The sequence below is a fragment of the Salvelinus alpinus genome, chromosome 12 (genome assembly GCF_045679555.1).
Source record: "Salvelinus alpinus chromosome 12, SLU_Salpinus.1, whole genome shotgun sequence".
Classification (NCBI taxonomy): Eukaryota; Metazoa; Chordata; class Actinopteri; order Salmoniformes; family Salmonidae; genus Salvelinus; species Salvelinus alpinus.
Genome location: NC_092097.1, coordinates 27,820,269 through 27,835,678, shown reverse-complemented (window position 1 = coordinate 27,835,678; position 15,410 = coordinate 27,820,269). Strand labels below are relative to the sequence as shown.

General features: G+C 42.3%; 1 protein-coding gene across 3 annotated transcripts; it reads left to right on the top strand.

The window, feature by feature from the left end:
* Nucleotides 1-223: 223 nt before the first annotated feature.
* os9 (OS9 endoplasmic reticulum lectin) lies at nt 224-11,697 on the top strand. Of its 3 annotated transcripts, none has more exons than XM_071335650.1 (15): nt 224-546; nt 990-1,172; nt 1,673-1,736; nt 2,004-2,080; nt 6,029-6,127; nt 6,300-6,501; nt 7,986-8,123; nt 8,247-8,347; nt 8,429-8,483; nt 8,596-8,687; nt 8,806-8,997; nt 9,200-9,407; nt 9,779-9,946; nt 10,590-10,699; nt 10,952-11,622. In XM_071335650.1, the coding sequence occupies exons 1-15, from the start codon at nt 397-399 to the stop codon at nt 11,090-11,092; spliced, it is 1,980 nt and encodes a 659-aa protein (XP_071191751.1). In that variant the 5' UTR covers nt 224-396; the 3' UTR covers nt 11,093-11,622. The 3 variants fall into 3 exon arrangements, with proteins under 3 accessions (XP_071191751.1, XP_071191752.1, XP_071191750.1); XM_071335649.1 differs by having other exon boundaries at nt 309-546; nt 8,253-8,347; XM_071335651.1 differs by lacking the exon at nt 9,779-9,946 and having other exon boundaries at nt 10,952-11,697.
* The last annotated feature ends 3,713 nt before the right edge of the window (nt 11,698-15,410 follow it).

The following is a 15,410-nucleotide window of genomic DNA, read 5'->3' as shown; positions in this document are numbered from 1 at the left end:
TAATTGTATAGTTTTTATTTTAGTAAACATTGAAAATTGGTCCCACAGACCCGAACACCACACAAGGGTTAATTGAAATCTCAACTCACCCGGGGCACCGGGCCAGGCAAAACGAACTCACCCAATGCTGTGTGAGCGGCGCCTATACATACTTATTCGACCAATCGAGGAAACAGTCGTGTCCAAAAGGAGGGATTCTGGAAATGTTTGACAATTATCCAATAGGACAACGTAGTGGCTTTGATTGACATGTATAATACCGTATTCTGTGGTATTTTATGTCCCTGTTGTCCAATCCATGACGTTCCATAGCACAAATAAACAGCAACAAGACTTGACAGATGTAGCTAGCTAGCTTTTATACCATAGAAGAAAGAGAAGCAGAAACTAGCTATCATGGCTGCTTCCGTGGTTAGGTGGTTGAGGGGATTGTACGTTTTCTTTTTGACATGTCAGCTATCCGTCTTGGCTTTCTTGAATCTAGAGGAATTAAACGAGGTGAAATATGGGATCCAGATTCTTCCCGATCCGGTCATTATGGGGCAGGTGAGACGTGACATTAAGAATGTATAGTTTACGTTAGCTAGCATGCATGGTCTCAGCGATTCTGCCCAGTTAGCTATCTAACGTTACTGTAGATAACTAGTGGAGTCAGATGGCTAATGGCTTGCTAACGTTAGTCAGAGTCTAATACTATTTCGTGATATTTGAATGAAATGATAATGCACTAGCTATCTAATTAGATTAAGTAACGTTATAGTGCTGCTAGCTAGCGCACCAGTCAACGATGCGAACGTTACCGTTATGCACAGACAGATACATTGTGCTAACTGTTGCTACCTACTAATATCTAGCTATCGTTTAGAAAACGCAGTTTAAAGTTGACAGCAGCTGTCAGATAGCATACTTGCCTAGCTAGCTATCTCGTTAACTACCTATGTAGTACAGACTGTTTTATCTAGCGTTATGTCATGTTTTCTACGATGCAGGCTAAGACAGAAGAAGTCATGCTGGTGTCCAGCAAATACAAGCAGATGTATGAATGTCGCCTTCCAGCCCAGGCAGTGAGGTTTCACCAGGACCGAGCCTCTGAGCCTGACTCCCAAGGCTACACCGGACCAGGCATCCCAGACCTGCTCAAGCCCATGCACACTGCCCCCTGCCTAGTGAAGGTCAGACACACACGTACACACAAGAAGACTAAGGGGAGGAATACTATACCACTGCCTAGAGACAACAGTGCTTCATATTGCATCAATGTCTAAACAGTTTTATCCCCTGTCCTCTTTACACCAGAACTATTGCAGACAGTTATAAAGTGATGATTTTAATTAAATGGAAGATAATACGTTTAGTTGGCCCAGGTTGGATGCTTGCAATGAGTTGTGCAACTTGTATTGACAGTTAAATCCCTATCGTGCTTATCTGATTTGGTCAGTTTGCATTAGCTAACCATCCAAATTGTCTCTACAATAAGCTACCTCTCTTGGATTGTTGAACTTGTAATCTACCGGACCTTGAGTTGGACAGACTCCATATGCATATTAGAAATCAACTTCTCCATATAAGGCAGCCTAGGCTATTTGCTATTCTTCTAGTATTGTAAGGCCACTGTCAACATGAATATGAAATGTCATAGCAACTGAAACATTGTCATTCTCTATAACTGCAGACAAAAGACTGGTGGACATATGAGTTCTGCTATGGACAACACATTAGACAGTACCACCTTGAGGGTAAGACTTATTTTCAACCACTGTTTGCCAAAAGTTAACACAAGTAGCAACAGCTGGATCATTTTGTTTGTACTCACTGTTTACACTTTCACCATGTTTATTTTGGATCCCCTTGTTACACGTCATTATTTACTTCTCTGGTGTTGACCTGTCTAGTGTTGACCTGTCTGTCAAGTGCTGCTGCATCACATGGTTTACCTGATGGTGCTTTGTCTATTTAGATTTAGGCCTTGCCTCTAATGATAGTCTGTTTTTATCTCTCCACAGACACAGACATCAAAGGGGATGTTCTCTTCCTGGGGTACTATGATTCAGAGTTTGACTGGAACAATGAAACAGCCAAGGTAACTGGTTGGCTCCTCTTGCATGCAGCCCCTCTCCTCTCTACCCTTAAAGGATTTTGTCATACTTTGTGGCGCTGGAGGGGATGACTGACGTTTTACGTCCTCCTAACCAACTGTGCTATTTTTTAAAGTTTTTTAGCATTTCACTTTTTAAACTTATTTTGTACATAATGTAGCTGCTACTGTCTCTTATGACCGAAAATAACTTCTGAACAGCGATTACTCAGCTCGAACTGGAAGAATAATTTTTCTTTAACGAGGTCCGATGCGAAGGATATACTGCTTTCTCGGGAACGGGCCCATATCCCCGTCATTTGTGTGAAGAAAAGACGGAGAAAAAGAGGGTGGAGGCCGGGCTTCCTTCTCATAATTTGTAGGCCAGTGAGTAAACTTCCACTGCCATCCGTTCTATTGGCCAACGTGCAATCATTGGAAAATAAAATAGATGACCTACGATCAAGATTATACAACCAATGGGACATTATCTGTAATATCTTATGTTTCACCGAGTCGTGGCTGAACGACGACACAGATAATATAGAGCTGCCGTTATTTTCCATGCACCGGCAGGACAGAGAAGCTACGTCTGGTAAGACGAGCGGCGGGGGTGTGTCTCTATTTGTCAATAACAGCTGGTGCGCGATGTCTATTTGTAAGTCGCTCTGGATAAGAGCGTCTGCTAAATGACTTAAATGTAAATGTAAATGTAATATTAAAGAAGTCTCTAGGTATTGCTCGCCTGAGGTAGTGTGCTCTACAGCTTATCATAAGGTACTCTATCTACCTAGAGAGTTCTCATCTATATTATTCTTAGCTTTCTATTTACAACCACGATGCTGACACTAAGACCACACTCAACCAGCTGTATAAGGCCATAAGCAAACAAGAAAAATGCTCATCCAGAAGTGGCGCTCCTAGTGGCTGGGGACTTTAATGCAGGCAAACTTAAATCCGTTTTACCTAATTTCTACCAACATTTCATGATTGGAAAGAGAACTCTAGACCACCTTTACTCCACACACAGAGATGCATATAAAGCTCTTCCCACGCCCTCCATTTGGCAAATCTGACCATCATTCTATGCTCCTGATTCTAGCTTACAAGCAAAAACTAAAGAAGGAAGTACCAGTGACTTGCTCAATACGGAAGTGGTCAGATGAAACGGACTGTTTCATCTGGAATATGTTCCGGGATTCATCAAATGGCGTTGAGGAGCATCAACGACGTTGTCCCCACAGTGACTGTACGTAGATATCCCAACCAGAAGCCATGGATTACAGGCAACATCCGCATTGAGCTAAAGGCTAGAGCTGCCGCTTTCAAAGAGCGTTACACTAATCTGGACCCTTATAAGAAATCCCGCTATGCCCTTAGACAAACCATCAAACAAGCAAAGCGTCAATATAGGATTAAGATTGAATCCTACTACATCGGTTCTGACACTTGTTGGATGTGGCAGGGCTTGAAAACTATTACGGAATACAAAGGGAAACCCAGCCGTGAGCTGACCAGTGACGCGAGCCTACCAGACGAGCTAAATGCCTTTTATGCTTGCTTCGAGGCAAGCAACACTGAAGCATGCACGAGAGCACCAGCTGTTCTGGACGACTGTGTGATAACGCTCTTGGTAGCCGATGTGAGCAAGACTTTTAAACAGGTCAACATTCACAATGCAGTGGGAACAGGATTACCAGGACGTGTACTCAAATCATGTGCGGACCAACTGGAAAGTGTCTAAACTGACAATTTCAACCTTTTCCTGACTGAGTCTGTAATACTTACATGTTTCAAGCAGACCACCATAGTCCCTGTGCCCAAGGAAGTGAAGGTAACCAGCCTAAATGATTACCGCCCCGTAGCACTCACGTCGGTAGGCATGGAGTGCTTTGAAAAGCTGGTCATGGCTCACAACAGCATCCATCCTGGATACCCTAGACCCATTCCAATTCGCATACCGCCCCAACAGATCCACAGACGACACAATCTCAATCGCACTCCACACTGCCCTTTCCCACCTGGACAAAAGGGAACACCTATGTGAGAATGCTGTTAATTGACTACAGTTCAGTGTTCAACAGCATAGTGCCCACTAAGCTAAGGACCCTGGGACTAAAAACCTCCCTCTGCAATTGGATCCTGGACTTCCTGACAGGCCGCCCCCAGGTGGTAAGGGTAGGCAACAACACGTCTGCTATGCAGATCCTCAACACTGGGGCCCCTCAAGGGTGTGTGCTTAGTCCCCTCCTGTACTCTCTTTTCACCCGCAACTGCGAGGCCAAACACAACTCCAACACCATCATCAAGTTTGCTGACGACACAACAGTGGTAGGTCTGATCACCGACAACGAGGAGACGCCTATAGGGAGTAGGTCCGAGACCTGGCAGTGTGGTGCCAGAACAACAACCTCTCCCTCAATGTGAGCAAGACAAAGGAGCTGATCGTGGACTATGGGAAAAGGCGGGCCGAACAGGCCCCCATTAACATCAACGGGGCTGTAGTGGAGCGGGTCGAGAGTTTCAAATTCCTTGGTGTCCACATCCCCAACAAACTATCATGGTCCAAACACACCAAGACAGTCATGAAGATGGCACAACAACACCTTTTCCCCCTCAGTAGCCTGAAAAGATTTTGCAGGGGTTCCCAGATCCTCAAAGTTCTACAGCTGCACCACCACCTAGCTAGCCATTTCACATCGGTTACACTCACCCCCCTCCTCCTTTTCCGCAGCAACCAGTGATCCGGGTCAACAGCATCAATGTAACAGTTTAGCTTCCGTCCCTCTCCTCACCCCTACCTGGGCTTGAACCAGGGACTCTGCACACATCAACAACTGACACCCACGAAGCATCGTTACCCATCGCGCCACAAAAGCCGCGGCCCTTGCATAGCATGGGGAACAACTGCTTCAAGGCATCAGAGTGAGTGACATCACCGATTGAAACGCTATTAGCGCGCACCACTGCTAACTAGCTAGCCATTTCACATCGGTTACACATCACTGCCTGGTATGGTAACTTTTTTACACTGTTGCTACTCGCTGTTTATTATATATGCATAGTCACTTCACCCCTACCTACATGTACAAATTACCTCTACCCCCACACGGATTCAATACCGGTACCCACTGTATATAGCCTCGTTATTGTTATTTTATTATGTTACTTTAAAAAAAAAATTGTAACTATCTTCAACTGCACTGTTGGTTAAGGGCTTGTAAGTAAGCATTTCACGGTAAGGTCTACACATGTTGTATTCGGTGCATTTAACAAATAAAGTTTATTTGATTCAGTATGTGTTTAACTTCTCATACAAAGGACTAAACCAAGAGTTTTTCATGTATACTTGCTGGAAAACATGCAAAAAGCATGTTGTATAAGCCAATTGAGAGAAAATGTACAGGAAAATCTCAAGCTGTTAAGATTTGTATCCTACTTTTGTTTTTCATCCATTTTACTATAGTTGCATTAGGGTTAGAATGAGTGCTTGGCAGGTACGGGCTGCTTGTTGGTTTTGGAACACAGCATGTACCTTGTTCAGGTTGATGACATGATGAGGGAAAGAACAGCATGTGAGGCTGTTGACTTGACTGCTACAGCAGAAGTGACTCCCTCCCCTGAGACTCTCCTGCTGTTTCTAGTTGTATGTACAGGATACACTGTCCAACAAAATTCTTACTGGCAGGTTCCTTCTGGACAATTCAACAACAATAATAAAAGTTTAGATTACCAACATAAAGTAAATGGCTCAGTAGAATATAATAAACATTTTAAGTATAATACAGGAAGGCACAATTTATGGTTCAATATTAACACGTGTATCAGGGAAGGAGGGGATTGGAGGCAAGTGTTTAAATTTGATGTAATGGTCTATGCAATTTGACGATCCAGTAGAATATCCATGGTGTATGCGTTGATAATAATATTTTTCTCTTCCTCCCTGGTGCCCAGGCCTCCAAGCAACACAGACTGAAGCGCTACCACAGTCAGAGCTATGTCAATGGCTCCAAGTGTGACCTGAACGGGAACCCCAGGGAGACTGAAGTCAGGGTGAGAGCCTATGCAATGGGGTCTTAATATTGCAATAAACATCAGTAAGGACAACCTGTGTATTGTATTTAATAAATCTTGTAAAACTCCAAACACATTAGATATGACTGGTGTGACTCCTTGACAATCCATGACTTCTGACCCCTGATCTGCTCTGGTCTGTGTCTTCCAGTTTGTGTGTGAGGAGGGCTCGGGGGACTACGTGGCCCGTGTGGATGAGCCCCAGTCGTGCCGCTACGTGCTGACGGTCCACACCACCCGCACCTGCCAGCACCCCTTCCTGCGCCCGCCCTACACCGCCAAGCCCCAGGGCATTGTGTGCCAGCCAGCCCTCAGCACCCAGCAGTACATGGACTATGTCAAGGCCCAAGTCTGTGAGTCAACAGGGGGCTGGGGGTCTTTGGGAGGGTGCTTAGCCTATACAGTGGTTGCTCAACTAAAAGTTTTGCGATTATGCTGCGGGACTTCGAGGTAATTTGTGGTTTAATACGGTACCCTGGGTCACTACTTCATTGCTCCAGACCAGAGCAATCCAAATAGAAACTGAGTCCTCACAAGTCCTCAACTGGCAGCTTCATTAAATAGTAGCCGCAAAACACCAGTCTCTACGTCAACAGTGAAGAGGCGACTCCGGGATGCTGGCCTTCTAGGCAGTCATTTCTAACAGTCATTTATCCCCGGCACCTACATAAAGCTGAGTGACTCACTCATTCATGGCTTTGGATCAAAATAAGTACCAACATTCTTTCTGATAGTCTTTTAATAAAGAAATGTTTTGGTTATCCTGACCTGGACACCATGTACAATATTATAATAGCCCATTATGGGCTATTAGCAGGACAATATACCTTTACCCAACACCTCTCTGTATTTTGGGACTTTGCATGGCAATTGATCAGCATTAAACTTTGTGGATGAGGCCTCCTGAGTGGCGCAGCGGTCTAAGACACTGCATTGCTACAGATGCTGCTTCGATACCCGTGCCAGACACCACTGGGAGACCCATGAGGCGGCTTTTGGTTTCTCTCCCTCTAAAAACTTAAATGAATAAATCTAAATAACAAACTTTATTTACAAATTAGTGAGAATGTCTCACCCCATGTTCAAGAATGGCCTTTTCTCGCTCACTCTAGGTTAAATGAAAACAAAATCATCTCCAAAATATTGTTATTTTTTAAACAAAGCGATTATTATTAATTAGTTTAGAATGATATGAAAGCCCCTTAGATATTCTCACAGATCAGATTTGCCCTAATGAAAAATGCCTCTTAGATATTCATTTAGAATCCTCTTAGGCTCTTAGTACTGTAGCTTCTCCTGACCATCACGTTATACAGCGCCATATTTTCCGTTCCATCTTAACGGAAACCCTGAGGGTTTGAGTTTATTTTATTTTTACAGGGACAGTGCACATTAATCAACGTTTCAGTAAAAGTGCCGGTTTTAGCCAGCCGGCTAATTTTCAACCGCAGTCCCTGGGGTTTAGTTTTTCTTGGAATAGAAACACCATAATATTCAATCAATTAGGCTAAATTTCTTAAAATCAATCCCATATACTATGTTCTTACAAAACTTTTAAAATTCTTTATTCTTCAATATTGGCATTACTATCAAATGCTTCTCAAAGATGCCCTCTGGTGGTCTAACTAGCATTAATGGTAAAATAGCTGACAATCACATAACGTGCCATAGAATTCTGCAGCAGCCCGCAAGGTGTGCTGCAGTATGATGCAACTTTTTAAAGGAGGAACCACTATGTACTGTGATATGGAGCCAGGCTAAATCTTTTAATTGGTACTTTCCTGATTTCACAAGCCCTAAGGAATAGTGTAATTCTCGCTCTGTCTTTCATTTTCAGCGGATACGAAACGTAAAGTGGAGCAGATCTCAGAGGAGCTGAAGACTCTTGATGAGATGTTGGCTGGTGACGAGGGGACAGACGAGGACTCAGCGACGCCAACTGATGACCCAGATGTCCTGGGGTCAGACGCAAAAGGTGCAATGCCCGTTTGCTTAATCAAAGTACTTAATTTATTGGACAGCTTGTTTGCAGGATTTTATAATGAAAGCATCATATTGTGAAATAATCAGTCCTCTTGATTCATTCCTCTTGGACCAGATGCAGTTGTCACCTCTGAAGAGCCTGAGGATTCTGATTTCTGGGAGGGAGTGACAAAGCCAGGGAGTACTACAGCAACTGACACCACTTCAGAGCATCAGGTACAGTCAGTGATCGTCATATCTTTGAACGTATGCCTTAGTCTTCCACAAGATGGCACCAACAGTGTTTTGTTTTCACAGGCTGGAGAGGATGCCTATGATAATCAGCTCACAGACAATGAGGTCACAGAGGATGGTAATGTATTAAACTGGAATTAATTTTTTTTCTTCACTGCAATATCACTTCTGATGCTTTCAAGTATTTTCCTTTTTGTTAATATCCATCTGGTGTTTTTTACTCCTCATAGCTTTTGGAGATGAACAATTTAACTTCAAGATCATCACTGACCCTGCAGACCTGATGAAATTTGTGCAGCATCTCAAAGAGAGCAACAGAAAGGTTAGTGCTGCCTTTAGGCTATTGCACAGTTTACTTTTACCCATAACAATGTATTCATAATGCAGTGACATTTTTGTGCATTTAATTTCAATATGGTTCATTCTGAGTTCGTTCTCAGAAAGCAGAAAATGAAGCCGAACGAGAGGAACTCCGAAATGAGAAGGAAAAGGAGAGGGATGAGGGGGATGAAGAAGAGCATCTCCTGCTGCAGGAGTTTGAGGAGGAGATGGCTGACATCTCGGTGCCTTCTGCCAACATCGAGGAAATGAAAGGGGAAATGCAAAAGGAGTTTGACAACATCATAGACGAGGTGCGAACAGACACTAGAGATGCTAGACAAGTGTACAGGCTGTGAATGGGTCTTTGTAATACATGTTATTGAGTGCTCAACCACATTATTGGCCAAACATGTGAGGTAGATGGATATCTAAATGACCATTATTATTTTGTCAACATGTTCATATTTTGATTGATAATGTTGCTTGATGGGGTTTCTCTTTTTTTTCTTCTAGGCTCAGCAAGAACTGGAGACCGAGGGTCTGAAGGGGGAGTTTGACCGCACTCAGGCAACCCAGACCCTGGAGGCTACTCTGGACAAGCTGCTGGACCGCCTGGAGGACAAAGAGGCCGGGGACACAGAGGCAGAGCCCCAGACAGAGGGAGGCCAGAGGGCCAACGACCCAGCCAGGGGCAGCCCCAGCCTGGCACCTCGACAGCCAGGTAACTGGGCTCTCTGCCTGGAGCTCCACCCTCTGGGCCTGGCTCTGTGTTCATAGATCATACATCTACATTCCGTGTATATTCATTTCTATGTAGATGTCTGTCATAATTTCTTGTTCCATCTCATGTTCAGTACCTTTTTGGAGATTCGCTGTTCAATGCTCAGGGGAGAGTAAAATTGGAGTAGGCCATATCAGCATACTGACAGTCCCATATATAGAGAAAGGGAATCATAGAATACCGGTAGTGAATTAAACTCTTGAGAGATCCCACCCACATTGCTGGCTTTAACTCCTATATCCTGTTGCCCTACTTTTACTTGTTGGGAGGTGACCTCTGTTGTTTGTCCCTCTTTTGTCTCGTCACCCCAGACCAAGCGGCTGACGACCTTGTTAAGATCAGAGTTACTAAGTATAAGACAGGCAGCAGTCCCGATGGGGAGGTCAAAGTTCAGGAGATGGGCGAAGGTGACCCCCAGTGGCAGCACATTAAGGACGTGGTTAAAGAACAGCTAGAGAAGGCGGGACTGAAGGCCGAAGGTAGGAAGGGGAGTGCCCAAAAACACACGGCCCGTCTCTTTTCCTTCTGATATCTTTAGCGTATGATCATGTCACTCTTCTCATCTAATTTGGGCTATTTAGGTCAGGTTCCAAAAATAGAAGGGGGTCACTGGCAAAACAGAGCTATGCTTTGCATGATCTCGTATCTGTTGAAATGTGTTTTTAAATTCCCTTCAGATCTCTGTTGATGTGTGAACATATTATCTGAGGAAGCTTCTGGGTGTGCTTGCCATATTAACATTTCAAAATAGGCTTATCTGATTTTAGGCTAGAGTTGACTGTGTGATAATAGGTTGCTTCTTGTGTAAATATTTTCCGTCTGGATTTTAATGATTTGTATATAGCATGAAATATCTTTTTAAGAGGTGTAGATGCAACAGGCACTGTCTCATCCATTTTCATCTGTTTCTTGTGTGCTTTCCATGTCTCGTTTCTATTATGTTCTCGTTTCGTATATTATTGCTTACTGTATGTGGTATTGTGCCAGAAGCTTTTCAATAGGGTTGCTGGCTGACATTCATGTTTGTGCAGAGTTGCACATTTTAAGCTGTCCATATTCTAGTGCGCTTTGGTGTATGTGAAACGCCTGTTAGTATTGTAATGTTGCTAATGATTTTTTAAGGTAAAATTGAGGTGAAGATTATAACACGAAGGACAGCTGAGGAGGCTGGGGACCAGTGGTTGACTGAAGAAGATACCAAGTCCTTCAGAGAGCTGCTCATCAACCTACTGGTAATTACATTTATTTTAAAATCAGCCTTTTAAAAAAACACTACAGAGTTTTCTCTTCTGTCTATAAAAAGGGTTTTGAGATGTGTTGAAAGATCTGTAAGGACATTTTCTCTATTTGGTTCAACGACTGCTCTCAAAACCAATATAAGCAATTGATAGAGAGTGAAGCAGTTCAACATTTTGGATGAAGTCTAAGTAATATATGAGTAATTGTGTGAGCTATTATTTTGCTCTTCCCTGTATTTCTCTCAGACAGGGGGAACAGAAGAGGTTTACAAGGAGCAAAAGAGACAGCAGGAGTTGGAAAACAACTACAGATTTGTATGGGGAGAGAGACAGGAAGAGGCCCAGTCCACCAGTACTGCACCAGACTCAGACGATGTGGAGTTATGAGCTCTGGGGAGACGTTTCCTCGCATCGTGGGAACCAAGCACCTGTGGAGGCTAGGAGACAGGGAGTGTCCCTCTCCCCTGTCAGAGCTCTGAACTCACTGTCAAGTCTCAGCCGCCCCTGGGGCCCCACTGGTAAAACCAGTGTCCACAGACACACCTGTTTCCACACTCAGAAATGTGTTGTCCGTATCAGGCACTTATGTACCTTGCACAAACCAATCCAATTGTCTCAGCTGTGGTAGTGTAATAGTGTCAGGTTTTTTTCTCTCTAGTGAGAGGCCAATGTGATGGCTGAAAAAGCATTATTTCAATGTTGATTGCTATCAGTTGGAAACGGAGGAGGGTGAAAAACACCATGGACTGGACAATTTGCACATGTGAAAATGTCTCTTTCTTGGACTGTATATGATGTTGAACTTTGCATTTCTACAGAACTATGATGCCCTCTCCTGTATCCACATAGCAGTGCTTATAATTACTCCTCTGTATTTGTTTGCTGCTCTACACTGATTAAATCACCTCAATGAGTGATGCAATGGTGGAATTGACCTGTATTTACACTTGGCTTCACAACTGGATGAATACAATAAATTGAACAAAACACTCCTTTTGCAAACATATCTAAAAATAATAATAATAAAATTCTGCAATGTTTAAAAATAATGCAGGTTCGGGAATACTGAAAAAGAGTGAGACACATATGCTGTTGTAGGCTGGGTACCAGTCTCTCTACTCTGTCCTCCATGTCATGTGCCAAAGAGCCTGGCCTTTGCTATCTTCAATGAACAGTCTATTGTTAATGAGCTCGAGCAGATCCTGATTCGATTGGAACTCTTGTCACTTTTTTTCTCCACAGAACATGTTGGTATCCGGTTGCTTTTTTTAGTTTGTCCAGTTTCTACAGTAGCACACGTCTAAATTCTCAAATTAATACATACTGCAATTCCAACCACAAAATGTCTTAATTCAACTTGCTAAATGTTTATTTTTTTAATTAAAAAAACAAAACTTTGTTATAAATTATCGTTCTATTTCCGAGGCTCCACATGTTGTCAAAGAAAATATGTTAATTCCGGCAGCCAATGAGCAACTCCGCTATAAATCCAGCACATATTAAACAGTCTCTTTGGCAATGACAAGGAGTGGAATGTTAGTTTAAGAGGCTGGTACTCAGATTAATGCTGTTGTGGTTTAGAGGTTGAACCACAGTTTTGAACTATTTAAATCAGAACGAGTGTCATTTAGTATAGCTTTTACTCTTTAAGTACATTACCAAGTTAATTTGGTCATTGTGGAATTGACATGTTTGTTGAAACAATCATACTTCATATGGATTTTGTTTCTGGAAACTTGACATTTATAAATTTTGAATGTTCAAAACCGTTATTTTAAGTTCCAGATTATATTTTGCTTTAATGGCATTTAGAACCAAAGGATACTAAAATGTAATTTCTCTGAAATAAGTATTGGAGCTCATCTAGTGAGAGAAATTGGTTAAAAGTCATTCAACGCCTGTTCAGCCAAAACGTTATCTTTTCAGCATTGTGCTCATAGGGCAGCTGTTCTTATCAACTTCATGTTAAAGTTACAACCTTGGCATAGGACAACATAGGAAACTGGTTAGGAATCGGACGTCTCTGACTTGCTAACTAAATGAACGCAGTACATGTATAACTACAACCAGTTAGCGATTCGGAAATGTCAGCGTTTCCTAGTTCAGACTAGCACTTGAACGCGGCATTTTTTTTGCGCAAAGTTTTTTTCAGAGATGTTGAAGGCGTCACAGGCCGACTAGACCGCGCGTGCGCGAGCGTTGCAAAATAAATTTATAAATCTATGTTATTCAATTAGTGCACCCACACTGCTCGCGTGCGCCAACGAGCGTCTGCTTTGCCAAGGGCTAAAATAGAAGTAAGTTTTATTTCTGACGCAGATCGCGCTGCAAGTCCTGCCTCTCCCATCTCCTCATTGGTTGTTAGAAGCAGGTACCCAGCAGGGACTGAAAGACGAACGAGGTCAGTGGAGGTAATGCACCTAATTTATTAAAGTTGCCAATCGCATTATAAAGTCAAGAGAAGGAAAAAGCCTGGAAGGAGGAGAGTTGACTAGAAACGATTCGGTTGATCGTATTATGTGTGGATTAATTGTCGGAGTAGAGGATCTTGTACATTTCAGGTAAAATAACAACTCAATGTTTATATCCCAGGACAAATTAGCTAGGAACAGCAAGCTAGCTAAATAGGACAAATTAGTTAGCTAAATTGCCATGTTTAATGCTTTTCGACCCGTCCCCAAATTAATATAATTGGTTCAGAGTTTGTTTTGATATTTTAACCTGCGTGTCGTGATCGCGTTATTGTAACTCCTCAAAATATATAAATAGTTTGGCTTGAACATGTGAGGGGATCATTTTTATATGAAGTTAAAACCATTATAAGCACACTTCCCTGAGGGATATTATATGGTGAAGAGGTCAAACAGATCCAATGTTGATACATTGTAAGTTATTACACTACACTAGATGGACACCCTCCCTAAAAGTAATTTTGAGCTGCCTTGTAAAATCTGCATACTCATACCTAGCTGATTTAAAATAAAGACCATTAGAAAAAACATGGGCAAGAAATGCCACAGTGTTTATTGATATTTTGAGGAATTCCCTCAGTGGTTTCAATTTTTAGGTGATAGGCCTATATGGAGGAAACGACTGCTTTTTCTGTCAACAACCCAACAACACCCTTACACTTTCATCAACATTTTTTTAAAGTAATGAAGCTTTTATCATAAAGATAATATTTTCTAGTACAGTAGCTACTTGGTTAGAACGTTTGCCTTACGTCAATGACTGTACTATGCTCTGGTGCCACTCAATGATGGTTGTGCCTGTTGCGTGTCGAATAGAAATAGAGGGCGGGGACTAAGGCAAGAAACCGCAAAGGATTAACCAATCAAGGGATTCAGATACATTTTGTGGGCCTGTACGTTATAATATAACTTATATTATCATAAACTGGAGTGTATTTATTCCGCCTATTCTGTTGCAAAACGTTTCTTAAACGGAAGCAAACGAAATGGGGAGCTACCCGAATTTGTCCAATAGAAACTAGTTTTGCTCTCTTTGCTTCTTAAACGGGTTCCGTAATGAATACACCCTTGATGTTGATGTTTCCAGTACCTCGTTGTGCAGCCCACCCACCCATAAAGAGACTTTTAACATCGAAGTTTAACCTGTGGCTAAAGTAGTTGAATTTCCTATTGACAGTAATAAATGAACGGACTTTACGCACCAGTGAAAGACACCGGACAATCTGTATTGTTTTAGGCTGAAAATTGGAATTGATGTCTCATTTCACATCCATGCTAACGTTAGCTGGCTGTCTAAAATTGATTATGTGAGATGAGGCGGTTAGCGACAACATAGCTATTCAGCAAGCTGAAGAATACTCCAAGGAAAGAGAAAAAAGACTGTTCACTTCTCTCACTAGTTTAACGCCAAGTGGAATATCGTATTTGTTTTGACGAAATTGTGTTTAACTCGTGAGCAAATATTTAAATTATAGTTAACGTTAGTTAAGCCATGTACTGTATGTGTTTAGCTACAGTGCCTTGCAAAAGTATTCAAAAGTATTCCTTGGATATCATCACAATTTATTGTGTTTTTAAATTTAAGTGTCATTTTTTTGTCAACAATATACACAATACTTTAATGTCAAAGTGGAAATAAAATTCGAAATTTCTGACCTGGCCAAGGCTTTCGACTCTGTCAATCACCATATTCTTATCGGCAGACTCAGTAGCCTCGGTTTTTCTAATGACTGCCTTGCCTGGTTCACCAACTACATCGCAGATAGAGTTCAATGTGTCAAATCGGAGGGCCACAGGGTTCAATTCTCGGGCCGACTCTTTTCTCTGTATACAGTGATCCCTCGCCACTTCGCGGTTCACTTATCGCGGATTCGCTATTTCGCGGATTTTCATAATGCATTTATTTTTTTTTTTTTGTGCATTGTGCTCTGCATTCTGATTCGCTAAAAACTCACTCCCGCTTCTTGTATCAAAACATGCTACGAATTGTGCTATCATTTTGTCGTCTCGTGCAGTTATGTGTACGTACATAAAACAGCTTGGCAAATTTACATTAAGTTGGCCAGGAAGGAAGGAAGGACTAACGCTTGGTCGCTTAGCAACCATGGTGCGAATGGCCACTGAACTTAAGCGAGTAGCTGAGGAATGGGACCCTTTGATGAGCCGTTCATTACAGTTCTCCAACGTAATCGATGGTGGCATGTCGGTGTACAAGGATCTTTTTGCAAAGAAGA